Below are 15,220 nucleotides of genomic sequence, written 5' to 3' on the forward strand. Positions count from 1 at the left end.
GCAACATGGCTCATAGAGCAGTAATGCACACAATGAAATGAATAGGAAGCTGAAATTCCAGGTGGATACTGAAGGCCTTATTCACATGGGGCCAGAATAATTACATATCCCAGACAGAGATCCAGTCTCCTGCTGTAAGGAAAACCCGGTTTTAGCCTGGCCCAAGCTCATTTAATACATTAAAATAACCGGTAACATGGCTCATATAGCAGTAATGCACACAATGAAATGAATAGGAAGCTGAAATTCCAGGTGGATACTGAAGGCCTTATTCACATCAAGCCAGAATAATTACATATCCTACATAGAGATCCAGTCTCCCACTGTAAGCAAAATCTGTTTTTCACCTGGCCCAAGCTGATGTAATACATTGAAATAACTGGCAACATGGCACATTCAGCAGTAATGCATACAGGTGAATGAATAAGATGCTCATGTTGACGGCATTTTTCATATCGGGCCAGAAAATTTACATATCTCTGATGGAGATCCAGTCAAACCCAAACTGATTTAATACTTAAAAATAACTGGCAACTTGTTTTCCTGTGCAGTAGTTCACACAGCAAAATAAAAAGAAAGCTGAAATTCTATATAGACTTTGTTAGTTCTAATGGCTATGGCCCAGAAAAATGCAAAATCTTCAAAAGAGAGCATGCATCCCACTCTCAAGGAAATATAAATTTAGTCTTGTCCAATGTGACATCATACCTGAACATAACCGGCAACATGGTATGCTAAGCAATAGTGTATTTAGATTAATAAAAATGTTACATTTTAGATTTTGAAGGCATTAATGATGGTGAGCTAGAGCCAGCTGGCAAAATGGCATATTGAGTAATTGTGCATAAGGTTATGAAAATTAGCAAGCAAGCAAGCAAGCAAAGTTTATTTATATAGCGCTTTTTACAACAGTTGTTGTCACAAAGCAGCTTTACAAAAAAAAACGGGTCCAAGCCCTCATGAGTAAGCCAGAGACAACAGTGGCAAGGAAAAACTCGCTAAGGGCAAGAGGAAGAAACCTTGAGAGGAACCAAGACTCAGAAGGGGAACCCATCCTCCTCTGGTCAACACCAGATAGCAAGCAGTGTTAGTATAAAGTATTATCATACAAAACGGGGAAAACAGGTGGAGCAATGCTTAATTAGATTAGTTTTAGTTTATGCAGCACCAGCAATAGCAGCAGCAGCATCATCGGGAGGGTCAGTTCATGAGGGTGAGGTTTGCACAGTGTTGTACAGCATGAAGCTCAATGGTGGTCAAGCCAGTCCAGAAGGCTGGCGAGCAGTGGGCACCGATCAAGGCAGAAGAAGCAACAGCATCAGACGCTCAGGATGGGCAGCTGTTCAAATCGGCAAAGAAAGGAAAACACACAGAGAGTTAGTTCTGTAATGAGTGACTGATCACAGATTACAGTATTAACAGAGCAGCAGAGACTCCAGCAGGTCTAGTTATTGCAGCCCTTTACTAAAAGGGAGAAACCAGAAGGTAACAGAGAAATGGGAACTTCCTGAGGTGTCAGCACCCCTCCGCTCCACCGTCAGCAAACTTGGGTGAACGCGTGAGAGCGGCGGGATGACAGCACCAACACTCCCAGTTAACCATAATACTCTATGACCATGAACCCCAGATCTGCACCTTTTATCTGACAGGGAAAACTAATTACCATAGGCTTGACAAAACAAGTTTTTAGCCTAGACTTAAAGACTGAGGCTGTGTCTGAGTCCCGAACATTAACAGGAAGATTATTCCAAAGCTGGAGGGCTTTGTACGAGAAGGCTCTCCCCCCTGATGTAACTTTATTAATTCTAGGTACTAATAGCAAGCCAGCACCTTGTGATCTAAGTAGGAGCAATGGTTCATAGTAGGAGAGAAGTTCACTCAGGTGCTGAGGAGCTTTATAGGTCAGTAAGAGAGTTTTATAATCGATGCAAAATTTAACTGACAACCAGTAGGGTTGATAAAACTGGGATAATATGGTCAAATTTTCTGGTTCTAGTAAGGACTCTGGCTGCAGCGTTCTGGACTAGCTGAAGCTCATTAAGGCTTATGCTGGAACATCCAGACAGCAGGTCAATACAGTAATCTAGCCTTGAAGTAATAAATGCATGAACTAACTTTTCTGCATCCTGTAGAGATAATGCATTTCTTAATTTAGCAATATTGCAGAGATTCGGGAAGGCTATTCTAGTAATATTCGTTATATGTGTGTCAAAGGACAGATCGGGATCTATTGTGACACCAAGATTTTTTACAGATGAGCTTGATGCAAATTACAGTAGATTAACAGCTGATTTTTTTCAAGGGTCAGTCATATGAGAAATCGTGAAAAGATATAGCAAAAATTCCACCTCACAAAAACATCCTAAACCATTGCTTTTAATAAGAATATATTTTTTTCTTGTATTCCTAGTATATATATTTTTTTTAATTCTTGGTTAAAAAGCCTTATGAAGCTTTAATGCCCATGAGTTTTTTAAGTTCTTTACTTTTCAGTTATTTGTAAAGTCAAGTGTATATACTTATTCTTTGAGCAATAGCTATACTGTAAGAAATTAAAACCAAAGTGTGTCACTGTTCTGCTCAGTACACCATGTTTGCAGCTATTTTTAGTTATGACATATGACATATGAGACTGGATCTCTATCTAGAATATGTCATTTTTCTGGCTCGACATGAAGAAGGCCTTCAATACACACACACACACACACACACACACACACACACACATCTTCTAAGCCGCTTCTCCTTCTGGGTCGCGGGGGGTGCTGGAGCCTATCCCAGCTGTCATCGGTCGGAAGGCAAGATACACCCTGGACAGGTCGCCAGTCCATCACAGAGGCCTTCAATATCCACCTGGAATTTCAGCTTCCTATGGATTTACCTGTGTGCATTACTGCATAATGTGCCATATTGCCAGTTACTTTAATGTATTAAATCAGCTTGGGCAAAGCTAAATCTAGCTTTTCCTTATAGTGGGAGAGTGGATCTCTATCTTGGATACAGAATTTTTCTGGCTCAATGTGAACAAGGCCCATTCAGCAGGAATTTCAGCTTTCTATTCATTTTCCTGGGGGTGCCACTACTCTATGTACCATGTTTTAGTAATAAATCAGCTTGGGCCAGACTACATTCCTTTACAGTGGGACACTGGATCTCTATGTAGGATATGTAATTATTCTGGCCAGATGCGAATAAGGCCTTCAGTATCCACCTGGAATTTCAGCTTCCTATTCATTTCATTGTGTGCATTACTGCTCTATGTGCCATGTTGCCAGTTATTTTAATGTATTAAATCAGCTTGGGCCAGGCTAAAATCAGGTTTTCCTTCCCGGGGTAGATTGGATCTCTGTCTGGGATGTGTACTTATTCTGGCCTGATGTGAATAAGGCCTTCAGTATCCACCTGGAATTTCAGCTTCCTATTCATTTCATTGTGTGCATTACTGCTATATGAGCCATGTTACCGGTTATTTTAATGTATTAAATGAGCTTGGGCCAGGCTAAAACCGGGTTTTCCTTACAGCAGGAGACTGGATCTCTGTCTGGGATATGTAATTATTCTGGCCCCATGTGAATAAGGCCTTCAGTATCCACCTGGAATTTCAGCTTCCTATTCATTTCATTGTGTGCATTACTGCTCTATGAGCCATGTTGCCAGTTACTATAATGTATTAAATGAGCTTGGGCGGGGCTAAAACCAGGTTTTCCTTACAGGGACAGCATTTTTCTGTGTTTAGAATCTGGTATTGGTTTCATTCCATGCGAATAAATCCCTCTGAAATTTCAGCTTCTTATCCATTTCCTTTTACGCACATTTACTCATTGTGCCATATTGCCAGGTACATCTGAGATTGGAAAAAACTATTCAATTCAATAACATTAAATTTAGATTTAGATTAGCTTTAAATCTAATCTATAAACTCACCCTTATTTTTTTCTTCAGTCTCATACTTTAAACTACTGGCAATGAAATTAAACATTGGAAATGAATTGAAGGAACATCACATATTTACAGAATTAAATATTTTATTTAGTCATAGTCTTCATATTTACAATGGTAAGTCAAACACAGTACACATTCCTAACTCCTTCATTATTAGGTCTCCATCATTAGTCTCTCTGAGTCTGTTAAAAGTGAAAACTGTGCAGCATATAGCGTTTGTGAACATTCCCTTTTTTACCGTTATTCGCTAAAAGAGAAGCCACGAATAAGGAGCCAACTTCAGCCGGCGAATAAGACGCTGCGAATAAGGAGCCAAACGGATGGGAAGCTCGAATAAGTAACTAACTTAAGCCTCGTTTAAATAATAAACTCATATATCAAGCTCAAGTCAGCTTCTTATTTCCCAGCTTCTCATTTTCCGTTCCAACCCTAAATGGTGCTGCAAAAACGTGTCTTAAACGTAGAACGAATTTTGCAAGTTATCAAATTAGAAACCAACGCCAGCTTAACATTCTTAAGCAATAGAACACTCGAGATCGTGTGTTATCGCGTACGCCTGCGACCAAATCACAGCCGTGATGTTATTTTGCGATAACACACGACCTCGAGTGTTCTGTTGCTTTTATACAACAGTTAAATAAATAAAGTAAGAAATTAATAAACTGGGCCGTGAACGTGTCATTTAATATGTTTTAATGTTAGCAATAGCTCCGCCCACTCGCTGCACAGCCGACAGTTCATTCCCCAGCTCCTTACACTAAATTCCGAAACTGTCATTACCGCTGAGCAAGTTTTTTGTTTTTTATTGCGGCAGTTTTATGGCTCAGTCCGATTTGGTCAGACTCTGAAGATGAGACTACACGTTTGGCGAATGGTATTCGGTTCATTTCTGGCTAATTCCAGGTTGTTCAGGTTTTCTTCTATCACAGCTGCCGACTGAAAAGCTGCTCAGTGTTGATGACAGTTTGGGAAATTAGTGTAGTCTCATCTTCAGAGTCTGACCAAATCGGCTGTGGGTCAAATGTGATCTTAAAAGTACCCAATTTCTGTTTGTGAGCAAAGTAAGAAGTAAAAACGTTGAAATGGCTTGAGCGTCTCCTACAGCTGTCAAACTTGTTGCTTAGCAACGGCATCTTAACGGAGTGATACAGTGTTTGTGAAAAACCCGTGATGTTATGGCGAAATATCAGCACGGCCGGAACTAACTGGTGTATAATAAACATCAACATAAGCTTACCTCTATAAAAGCATCAATTTACCTCAGTAAACGCATCTTCAATCAACAATTACCTAAAATTTTCACTCGGAGATGTTTACTGAACAGCTATCCAGCAGCATAGCAAAGCTATATATAGCCACTGGGGCTGTTTAACTCGGATTATTTAATGCTGCGTCCCAAAAAAAGTTGGACAAAGTTTATAAAGTACTATTATTGTGCGTATGATTGGCGTCGACCCTGCCTCAGCAGAGCCGCGTTTTGGCTAGGCCAATGAGACGGCTTTCTGTGCCAATGACAAAATCAGAGCACAGGTTCCAGGTTTTCACAGCTTTCGTATTACAGGAAGAAGATAAGGTTTTCACGGTTCTGTGAAACAGCAACAATAAGTTAATGTTATTCTGTTAAGCGGAAATAGTGAAACCTCCTCATTTTCATTCCCTTCAACCCTCCAAGAAGCTAAAGTCTTCTTTTTCGCCGGCTTCTTGTTCGAGTTTTCCCGTTCCACCTTAAATGGCGCAGCATTTCAGAACGTGCCTGCCTCACCATTTAAGGTGGAACGGGAAAAGGCTAACAAAAAGCTGGCGAATGTCTTGAGAAAATGTCCTCAGAAAAATGTTACCAGCATTAAAATAATAAGGATATTCTGATAGCCTAAATTAGTTTATCAGCGGGTGATAACCTGCTTAAGGAGGCTGCCAGTCTAATGACGTGAATTCAGTGCGCAGTAGTTTTAGCTCACATGTAATAATATTCATATTTCAACACTTTAACGACCTCGTAATTCAGAGGATCCTGTGGTATTCGAGAGAAGAATGTTCACAGGACAAAACGTATCAGGTTTTGAACAGTTTTATTTAACACAGGGAGCGATAGAGGCGATTTTTCAAAAACCCCATTCATTCTGCCCATAGAGAAATGAAGCTTAGACCCGGAGTTCCTAATATGGGCATAAGAGCATGGCGCCGACTACAAAATGACGACACGACTACAGTGGTCTATGGTAATATGTATGACACAATCACGCTGTCCTACTGCGCATGCGTTCCACTGGCCTGAACACGCTGGCGTGAAACTGCGGTTGTAAATCTGCTGCTCTGCAGTCAGACCCTTCACTTTCACACACAACCAAAGCCGGTATATCTCTAGTTCTTGACACGCGTTTGTGATGAAAAAATGAATGTATTGAACACATTTTCTTCAACTATATCCATTCTAAGAATTTTTGGTATGATGCAATGAAGGATATTGGACAAAAAATGAATATTATATTAAGAATAGATATATTTGATATTCTATTTTGTTACAAAGACTCCAATAAGGACATATGCTACTTGCTTAATCTGTTCATTCTAATAGGTAAATACTTTATCCATAAAATGAAATTTACAAAGAGAAACCCAATTTACAGTGTATTTAAAAATGACCATTGTCCAGTATATGTATTGTAAAAGAACAGCTAAAGTAATGAACTTCAACTTTGTTTGAAAACATGTTCCACTATCTCACGCAAAATGTGATATCTGCTTCAAAGTCTATTAATGTACTTTATTTTACATATATATATCATTATTATTTTTATATTATTCTTTCCTATTTTCTTTATTTAAACGTTTGAATTCTCATTGTGAACTATTGTTATACTAAAACCCTGTCTCTGACAATTACTTGTTCCTCTGGCAATTAAAAAAAAAAAAAAACTTTGACACGACCCTGAATCCTTCCGTCAGTAAGAACGTGCTGACGCAAATTACGTAACTGGCGCATGCGTGTTCAGTTCTTCCACACGTGTACTATGGAGGCTGAAACAGGAGAGTTCAGTCTTGATATTTATCAGGTAATATTTTTTTTTCAGTTTGACTGTATTTTAGTTTAATTAATGATTAGCCGTATGTATACGTATGTTATTTGTTCGCGCTTGAAACTGCATGTGAGAAATGCGGTTAATTGACTTCTACTTTGCCATGAGGTAGCGAAGCAGCTAAATGGCGTTGTTTGTGCATGAACCAGTAAGCCCATTTAACAGTAGAGTCCGTTACAGATTAATATAGTAAGCGAACGTTAAGTGCTCTAGCTAGTATGCTTCTTCTTTTCATATTGCGGTGAGAAAGCTATCAACAGTCATGACAGCAGGTCAGATATTTATTGTTGATCTATTCATTTAATTTACATAACGTTTATATGAGTTATAAACGGACAATACAGACATTTGTATTACGTGAAAATGCAACGCAAACAGAAACCGCTTTTGCTTCGCGGCACGTTTGTGCCGAGTCCGGTGTGAAGTAGCTGGAGTGGTCCCGGCTTACCATGCGCGCCGCGTCGCATCTAGTGTGAAATCGGCATTTTACCAGAATGTAATGAATCTAATTATTATTAACAAAAATAAGTATTGATTATTGTCGTATCATAGTGATGTGTTAAAGATCCCAGTGTGACTTGGGTTAGTAAAGGAAGTTCCACGTGTTTCAGTATGAAAGCCCTGTAAACTCCAGGCCTGTCCACCATCGTACCATTAAACTGCTCTCAAACATATTGTAGCTAATTACTTTTTATCCCTTATTGGCTGATCCACAGATCTTCACTGATCACAATAGATTGTAATATCTGTATTTGTAACAATTTAGCTGAACATAACAATTGAACTTAACAGAAAATAGAAATAGTCTAGTTTGCTGGAATTTATTTCTTTTTTTTTCCAAATTACGGGTAAGGTGTTTGTCTTATGACAGTACTACATGGATTGCAGGTGAAGAAGGCTGTACAGGCGTTGCAAGCTTATTTGAAGAGCACCTCATCCCAGAATCTTCTTCTGAATGAGACTCAACAAATTTGTCTTCTCCTCACGTTATGGAAGGTCCCCAAACAAGACCAAACTATCCGCATGTAAGTTTTATTTTCCTGTCTTTGACACTGAAGGCCCTATTGTGTCTACAACTTGGTAACTAAATTGTGCAGTAACAGTTTTACCATGTTTCCTGTTGTAATGGCTGCATTAATTCCCCAATTGTGGCCGCCCAGAATGTGGTAGTCACATTCTGAGCTTTGTTACGAAAGTTCCTAGTAGGAATTGGTGTGGTTATTTGACATTTAAACTTGAAATATTTTTTTGGTTGTTCAGTAAAGGGGTATTTGAATAAGGCTTGAATAGTTTGAAAAAATATATATATTGTGGTTTCTTTAATTAACAAAAAAATTGCAACAGAAAACTGCGTAGATTATTGGAATACCCAGCTGAAATTGCTTCTCAAGGTTAGGAACGAACTGATAAAAAAAAAGAATTGTGCTTGATACCGATTTTAAGGGGCTAAAATTCTGAAAAAACACTGATGTCCCAAAGGTCATGCGACAGGAACTAGTATTGTGTAGGACCCTCCTAGCCTGGCGAAGTGCAGCAACTCAACATGGCATCAGTTCCACAAGTTGATGGAAGACGTCTGCAGGGATGTGCCATCTAGATAGCCACCCCTAGCTCCGTGGAATTTGTAGGGGTAGGATCTCTGGTGCAAATGGACCTCTCCACCACATTTCAATAAATGCTTGATCGGGCTCATGTCGGACAAATGTGCAGTCTACGCCATTCATCTCATCTCTCCAGAATGCTCTTCGAACCAATTCTGGACAACTTTTGCCCAATAGCATGATGCATTATCCTGCTGGAATATCCCCATTGTGGGAGTACATGAAGTCCATGAAAGGCTGCATATGATCATCAAGCAGTGAAACGTTGATTTTGCCTGTTCAACTTTGCAAAAGACCTTGTTCCCAGAGTATATACAGGGAACCCTGAATTATTTGCTTTATTATTATCGAGGCATGTTCTCTGTCTCCTTTAGTTTTAATACTTACTCAAAATACCTTTTAACAAATGTTCTGTTAATTTCCCCTAGTTCTTTGCCTCATGGGCTCCGTACTGAGTCCGCCGAGGTGTGCCTCTTCACCCGAGATGAACCTAACATGACTGCAGACCAGACTGAGAGGTTCTACAAGAAATTACTCACACAGAGGGGTCTCAGAAACATCCCTGAGGTATGTGGTGTATGTATATTTTGTTCATAATTAACTGTGTGCTATATTAGCACTTCAGCAAACCCTGTGCTTCTGTCTCAGTGGCAGAACCTGGGTGAGAAGCATACAAGAGTGATTCAGAATGTGTCCAGGCAAGCATCTGCCCTTGTTGAATCTTGTCACTACGATCTGTGTAACAGTGATCTGTTGTGTACACTAAGCATTTGCTTATTAATAGAATGTAAGGACCCAATATTTTAATGTTGCTTGATTTGCTTTTTTTATTAGGTGATTCCCTTTAAAGTTCTGAAGACCGAATATAAGCCTTTTGAAGCCAAGAGAAGACTTCTGGGAAATTTCGACCTCTTTCTAGCAGATGCACGTATTTACCGCCGTTTACCCTCACACATTGGGAAGCATTTTTATGAGCGGAAGAAGTAAGATTAAAGTTTTTGTTTTTTGTTTTAATTGTTAATTTTGTTAAACACCTTCAGTTGCATGAAACATAATTCTGTATAACTTGTGATCTTGTGATATGATATCAGGATTTTGATTAGCTTTTTTCTTTTCCTTATACAGTGCAAGTGAAATCAGTTATGTTTTGAGCAACTGCAGTTGTGCAAACATTTCACCATGTAAAGCCAGCCTAATATTACCTGATTCATTCCATTTTATCCATGTTGTGTTTGTCCTGTGTTTCTCTTGCTATCTATGTCTCAGGGCCCCACTGTCCGTGGATCTGGAGAGCAACCACCTAGTCAAAGATATAGAGCGCCTCGTTCAAGGCACCACACTCAGTGTCACAAAGAAAGGCTCCTGCTGGTAAATCCCACCATTTTCCAGTCTGCTCTCAACAAAGGGCACTTCTGCAAACTCTTTTCATCTGCTTCAGTGTTGGATAAGGGTTAACAAGGTGCCAGAGTACCTCAGAGTGTATCCAGACAAGCCTCCTTCTCCATTGGAGCTTGTCCCTACAATCTTTGAAACAATGACATAGAACTTCTTTTAGTGCTTTGCTATTACCTGTTGTCCTCATTGACTATGTTTTCTTTCACTAGCATGGTGCGTGTGGCACACACGGGAATGACAGCAGACAAGATTGTCGAAAACACAGTCACAGCAGTTAACACCATTTCATCAAAGTTACGCATGGTGAGTTGGTGCAGTTTTTCACAAAAAATTAAGGATTTATATGTAATTAGGGATATCTCCAGATTATTTTTTTTCTTAACCAATCCCGATTCCATTATAATACTGAATAACTGATGATACGATTGCCCCAGTGAGCACTTCAACTACATTGAAGTTAACAAGACCAATCCAGTTTAAGGTAATTTGCTAGGCTGCCAGTATCTTCAGTATAATAACAGAATTTTTAGTATGTGCCTAGTGAGAGACACTCTGGACTGTCTGAAACTTTTTCTGATGTTTTGAATACACTGGTTTTGTGCTTCTAACTGCACTCATGTAAAAAGTAGCCTACTCTTTTGTCTTGGTTGTGTGTGAATGTGCTGTTACTTGTACTACCAAGTGCATCATAGCTGCTCATTCAAATTTGACTGGCTAGTTGAACCACATCTTGGCAAAAAGCAACTAGCTTAACTGCAGCTGACACACTGGAGTTGCAGATGTTACCAGTGACTTGGTTTGTTTGGTTTGGGCTTAATTGCTGGTACCCATCAATTAAAATATCTCTTGATCAACTGACATGCCTTACTGTCAGATCAGGAAATCCATGCATAAAATAGGCTTTATCCTTCTGTCTAAGAGTGCTTTTTCTGACCTGACCCGAGTAAAACTTCACGCCTTGATTTGCATTTGTTAGTTTTTTGGTTTTTTTTTCTTTCTTTTTTTCTGCAGAAAGGAAAAAGCATCAAAGTCATCCACCTGAAAAGTCACACCTCTGTGGCTCTTCCCATCTATACATCTGACCTCAGTCATCTCAATCTGCTGGAAGAGGAGCTGAGGAAAGCCAGATTAGCTAAGGTAAAACTATATATTTGGACACTGAATAATAGCTCATCCTCCATCCTTGTGTTGGTTGGGCTGGTAAACTGTTTGTGTTAGCCCACAGGTAATCTTTTCTGAACATATCATTAGCATTATTGGAGCTGAATGAGTTTTGCCAGAGGAGCTTCTATGATGTAATTTATAAGAGATTTTACTGTCAGATTTGTACCTGAGTAATTTCACCCGATTACCACAGATAGCCCAGGTGCTCACATGTGTTGCCTGACAAATGCCATAACAAAAACACAATGTGAAACCATGTCTTTTAACAGGTTTTATTTTCTCACGGTGAGGTCTATTACAACAGAACTGTTATTGTTGAGGAAACTCGGTAGTTTATGCAATTTCAGATGATTGTTCACTCCAAAGTTGTTGTTAGACTTGTAAAAATGTGAAAAACAAGATTAACACTGGATTTAAATCACAGATCACTAAGTACCTACTTTATATTCCTTTTGCAGGGTGCACAGAAAATCAAGAAAAAGAACACAAAGAAAACTAGTTTGAAGACAAAGAACATGGATAAAACTAGTTTGAAGAAAAAGACGAGTGATAACAAAGATGAAGAAGGGAAAAAAGTTGAGCATGAAGAGGAAGATGAGGAAATCCCGCAGCTCATCCCTATTGAGTCTCCAAACAAAAAGACAAAGCTGGAGGTCAGTGCTCAATACGTTTTAAGCACAGTTTGCACTCGACTGACAAGACAAGACAGTTTTGTAGCATTGTAAGCTGCTGTTTTAATTAAAGGAGTGGTTTTACACACAAATCAGGTTTACCTAGTTTTCCACCTACCCCAAGTTCAGTTGGTCAGCCAAGGCATGTTTGGTGTCCCAATTTTGCCTCTTTGGTTTAGAACTGGAACCTGCTAGGCTAACGTTGCTGACAAACACTGGAAGCCAATAGTTATCCAAACTGTTTTCGTAGATGAATGACCTAAATTAGGTCAAGCAAACGGCATTCAGATTTTAATTCTGTTAGCGCTAACAAGTCAGTGAGTTTTGGTACACAGTATGACTTGCTGTAAACTATTAAAAACAACAGTATTTTTTTTAAAGCTAAAAGAAGGAGCAGCCATTTTAGATAAGTGGCATCACTTTTAGCACAATTTGGTATTCCACGCAAGACGACCACAGGTGGGGCTAAGGGAATTCACAACAGAAATGCTTACAGTGTACTTAGAAGATTGATACAGTGCACAAATTAGCCTCAACTGTATATGTTTGAACCTCAACATGCACATTAGATGCTGTACCAGCCAGTGACTCCCTAGACCCACCTGCAAGTCCTTGTATAACAGGAACCTGGTGGTGTACTTGGGGCAAGTGGTAAATAATACAGACTGAGGTAGAGTGGCTCCTCATTTTCATAGGTTTATCATTATACAGTATGCAAGTTTTAATTCTCACAGTAAGCAAGCCTTAGATATTACTGTGCTAACCCTATGTGCCTGCACAGTGACGTTTTACAGCACGCTTCTGTTTTGTACTGGACATCAGGACATTATGTGGTTAATAATGTAGTTCATATTTGTAAAGGTGTAAAAAAGTCTTTTTCTAAAATGAGTTTACATAGTTTGTCCATCATTTGAAGAAAATATGAAGATTTTGGCATGTATTTGCCGAAACAGGTGATTATTTGTGTGTGTGTATGTTAGCACTGTTAGCCTAGCAACTCCAGTTTTAAATAAAGAAGCAAAATTTGGACATCAAAAATGTCTTTGCTGAACGACTGCATTTGGTGTAAGTGGAAAATCGTATAAATGTTATTTTTCGTCATGCTATTCCTTTTAAAGAGTGACATTGGCAAACGTGGTGATAGAGTATTTGTAGACTAATGGTTTCACGTGACCGTTTTAGATTTTCAGTAATTTTAGTTTGGTTTCCAGTCAAACCTCTTAACTATGTAGTATGTGAGACTAATTAAATCTCATTGGTATCCCATTGGTTGGCTTGCTGGTCAACAAAGAATTCTGATGCTGTGATGCTGGGTAGTTATTTTATCCTTTGTCGGGAACTGAAGACAGGAGGCACAAAACCGCTGTATTTTTAACCCTTTTAAATCCATGTTATCTTTCTGGAGTAATGTAAACTAAGCTTTATACTTTGTAGCACTATATAACTAAATACTGGAACGCTATGTATCAGTGTTTTAGAATTTAAGTATTCTGCTGAGGTTTTTATGTATTTCTGAAATGGATTAAAATAGATTTTTGATTTTTCAGGCTCTGTCCAAAACAGGATCAAAGAAAACACCCAAGCTGAACACAGGTGACAGAAACCTGAAACCCAGACAAGGGCAGAAAAAAATAAGCAAAAAAGCTCCAAAGGCCCAAGTACAGAAAAAGAAAAAAGTGACTTCTGTCTAAAACAGCCTTTTTTGTGACACACGTTCTCCAGTTTCGCAGCATGATGATCCAAGGACTTGTGAATGTTAATGCATCTCTGGAGTTGCACCTGCCATTTGTGCCTGTGTTCTCTTAGGCTATTTTGTAGATGTAAAGGCAATAAATCTGTTTACTCAGTTACACTGCTTCTTTGTGATTATCTGCATGATTTTATAAGGGATTTCAGTCCTTGATGTCTTTTCAGAGCAAGCTCTACAGTGTTTACTGTAGCTTCCATAGACCTTTCAGTGTTGGATTACTGGCTTTTTGTGAGGCAGACTGAAGCTTCAGGGCTGTGTCAGTCCAGCTGCTATTGGCTTTTTGTGCTTGATGGCAGACTCTTACAGCTTGTCAGTTTAGATTTGTGGTGGTCTATTATGATTATTTTGAATATATAAAATATTAGCAACTGTGTGTATACACACAAAGCAAAAGAGCATGTTTGTTGCGATTTTCAGGTTTCATTTTGATAGTTCTTAAGAAGTGATGCCTGTCTCTTCTTCAATTATGAAAGTTCAACCAAGACTTTAGACCATTTCCGTATGTCAGACCACATATAGTACTGCATTGTGCTGCATGAGGGTATTGTTCAGCAGTGTAGGACAATACCCAAATATGTAATACAGAACGGCCTTATTTGCTGAGTCCAGCTTTGTCATGCCTCTCCCTCATTTTCAGTACGGTCAGTGGTAGTACACCCTTGTGAACAGTCACATTGAGTACAGGGCTCAACAGAATATCATCAGGAAAGTATTACACAGGGTAAGCAAGTGTTATATATTGTCCTGAGTTGATTGTAATATACTTATTTCTGGCAGTTGATTCAGCAGTAAGTAAGGGCCATGAATTACATGGTTCTGAGCTTATGGTATCTGCAAATATTTGATATTTGATCATGTACAAATGAATGCTTTGTTTTATGAACTTTTCTTTCCCAAAATAGAAATATTAACAGTTTTGGTTATGTAACTAAAAAAAATCTAATAAATTCCTATAGCACAAGTCTTTACATTTTCCTTTCAAAGCAAAGGTTATCTTTTCCAAATCAGGACCATAAGACAGATTCTTCAGATATTAATAGATGTTTTTCTGTACTCTTTTGTTCATGGCTTTTCAAAAGTGTGAATATCCAGAGATTCTCAAGGATGCTATCCAGTACTGAGGTTCCACAGACAGGCTTGAAGACAGTCAGATCTCTTCAGAATCCCTTTTGCTCAGGAACCTGTACCTGCACACCGTACGTTCTGGACCTCCTACCACAAACCCATATTTGTTATGGCCAGTGGAGGAGGGCTGATGTTATGCACAGGTGTTGTGGTATCCCTGCTTGGTACAAACGAGGTAACCAGTGTGCCACATGCCATGGCTTGTGTGTCTGTTTACTGGGCTAATGTTCGTTATAGTTGCATTAGTGTGGTTCCCAGTCATCAAAGACAAAACTGAAGCGCAAAGGGCTGAAGACTCGCAGGGCATTTTCTGATGTGGAATGTGTGTGATTTATGGACTTAAGTTATTCTATAGCCCCATTTACACATGAAGCAGAAGTTGAATGTGTGTAGTGTGTAGTTATGTTGACTTGTACTGAGCAGAAGTGTTGATGGATTTGTACTTTATCAAATGATAAGTTTTATTTCTACTCAAGCTTCTAATTGTGAGGAAAA

At 39.0% G+C, this 15,220-nt stretch overlaps 1 protein-coding gene and 1 non-coding gene across 2 annotated transcripts; both read left to right on the forward strand.

Annotated features, from left to right (window-relative positions):
* Positions 1–6,887: 6,887 nt before the first annotated feature.
* On the forward strand, positions 6,888–13,700 carry rsl1d1 (ribosomal L1 domain containing 1). Its single transcript, XM_036560463.1, has 9 exons — positions 6,888–6,995; positions 7,908–8,044; positions 9,049–9,187; positions 9,455–9,603; positions 9,887–9,988; positions 10,225–10,318; positions 11,027–11,152; positions 11,638–11,832; positions 13,398–13,700. The coding sequence occupies exons 1-9, from the start codon at positions 6,924–6,926 to the stop codon at positions 13,539–13,541; spliced, it is 1,158 nt and encodes a 385-aa protein (XP_036416356.1). The 5' UTR covers positions 6,888–6,923; the 3' UTR covers positions 13,542–13,700.
* LOC118800258 lies at positions 10,027–10,157 on the forward strand. Its single transcript, XR_005006214.1, has one exon. It is a non-coding gene; the product is annotated as a small nucleolar RNA SNORA55 (small nucleolar RNA).
* Positions 13,701–15,220: the final 1,520 nt, after the last annotated feature.

This window comes from Colossoma macropomum, unplaced genomic scaffold (assembly GCF_904425465.1).
Source record: "Colossoma macropomum unplaced genomic scaffold, Colossoma_macropomum, whole genome shotgun sequence".
Taxonomy (NCBI): Eukaryota; Metazoa; Chordata; class Actinopteri; order Characiformes; family Serrasalmidae; genus Colossoma; species Colossoma macropomum.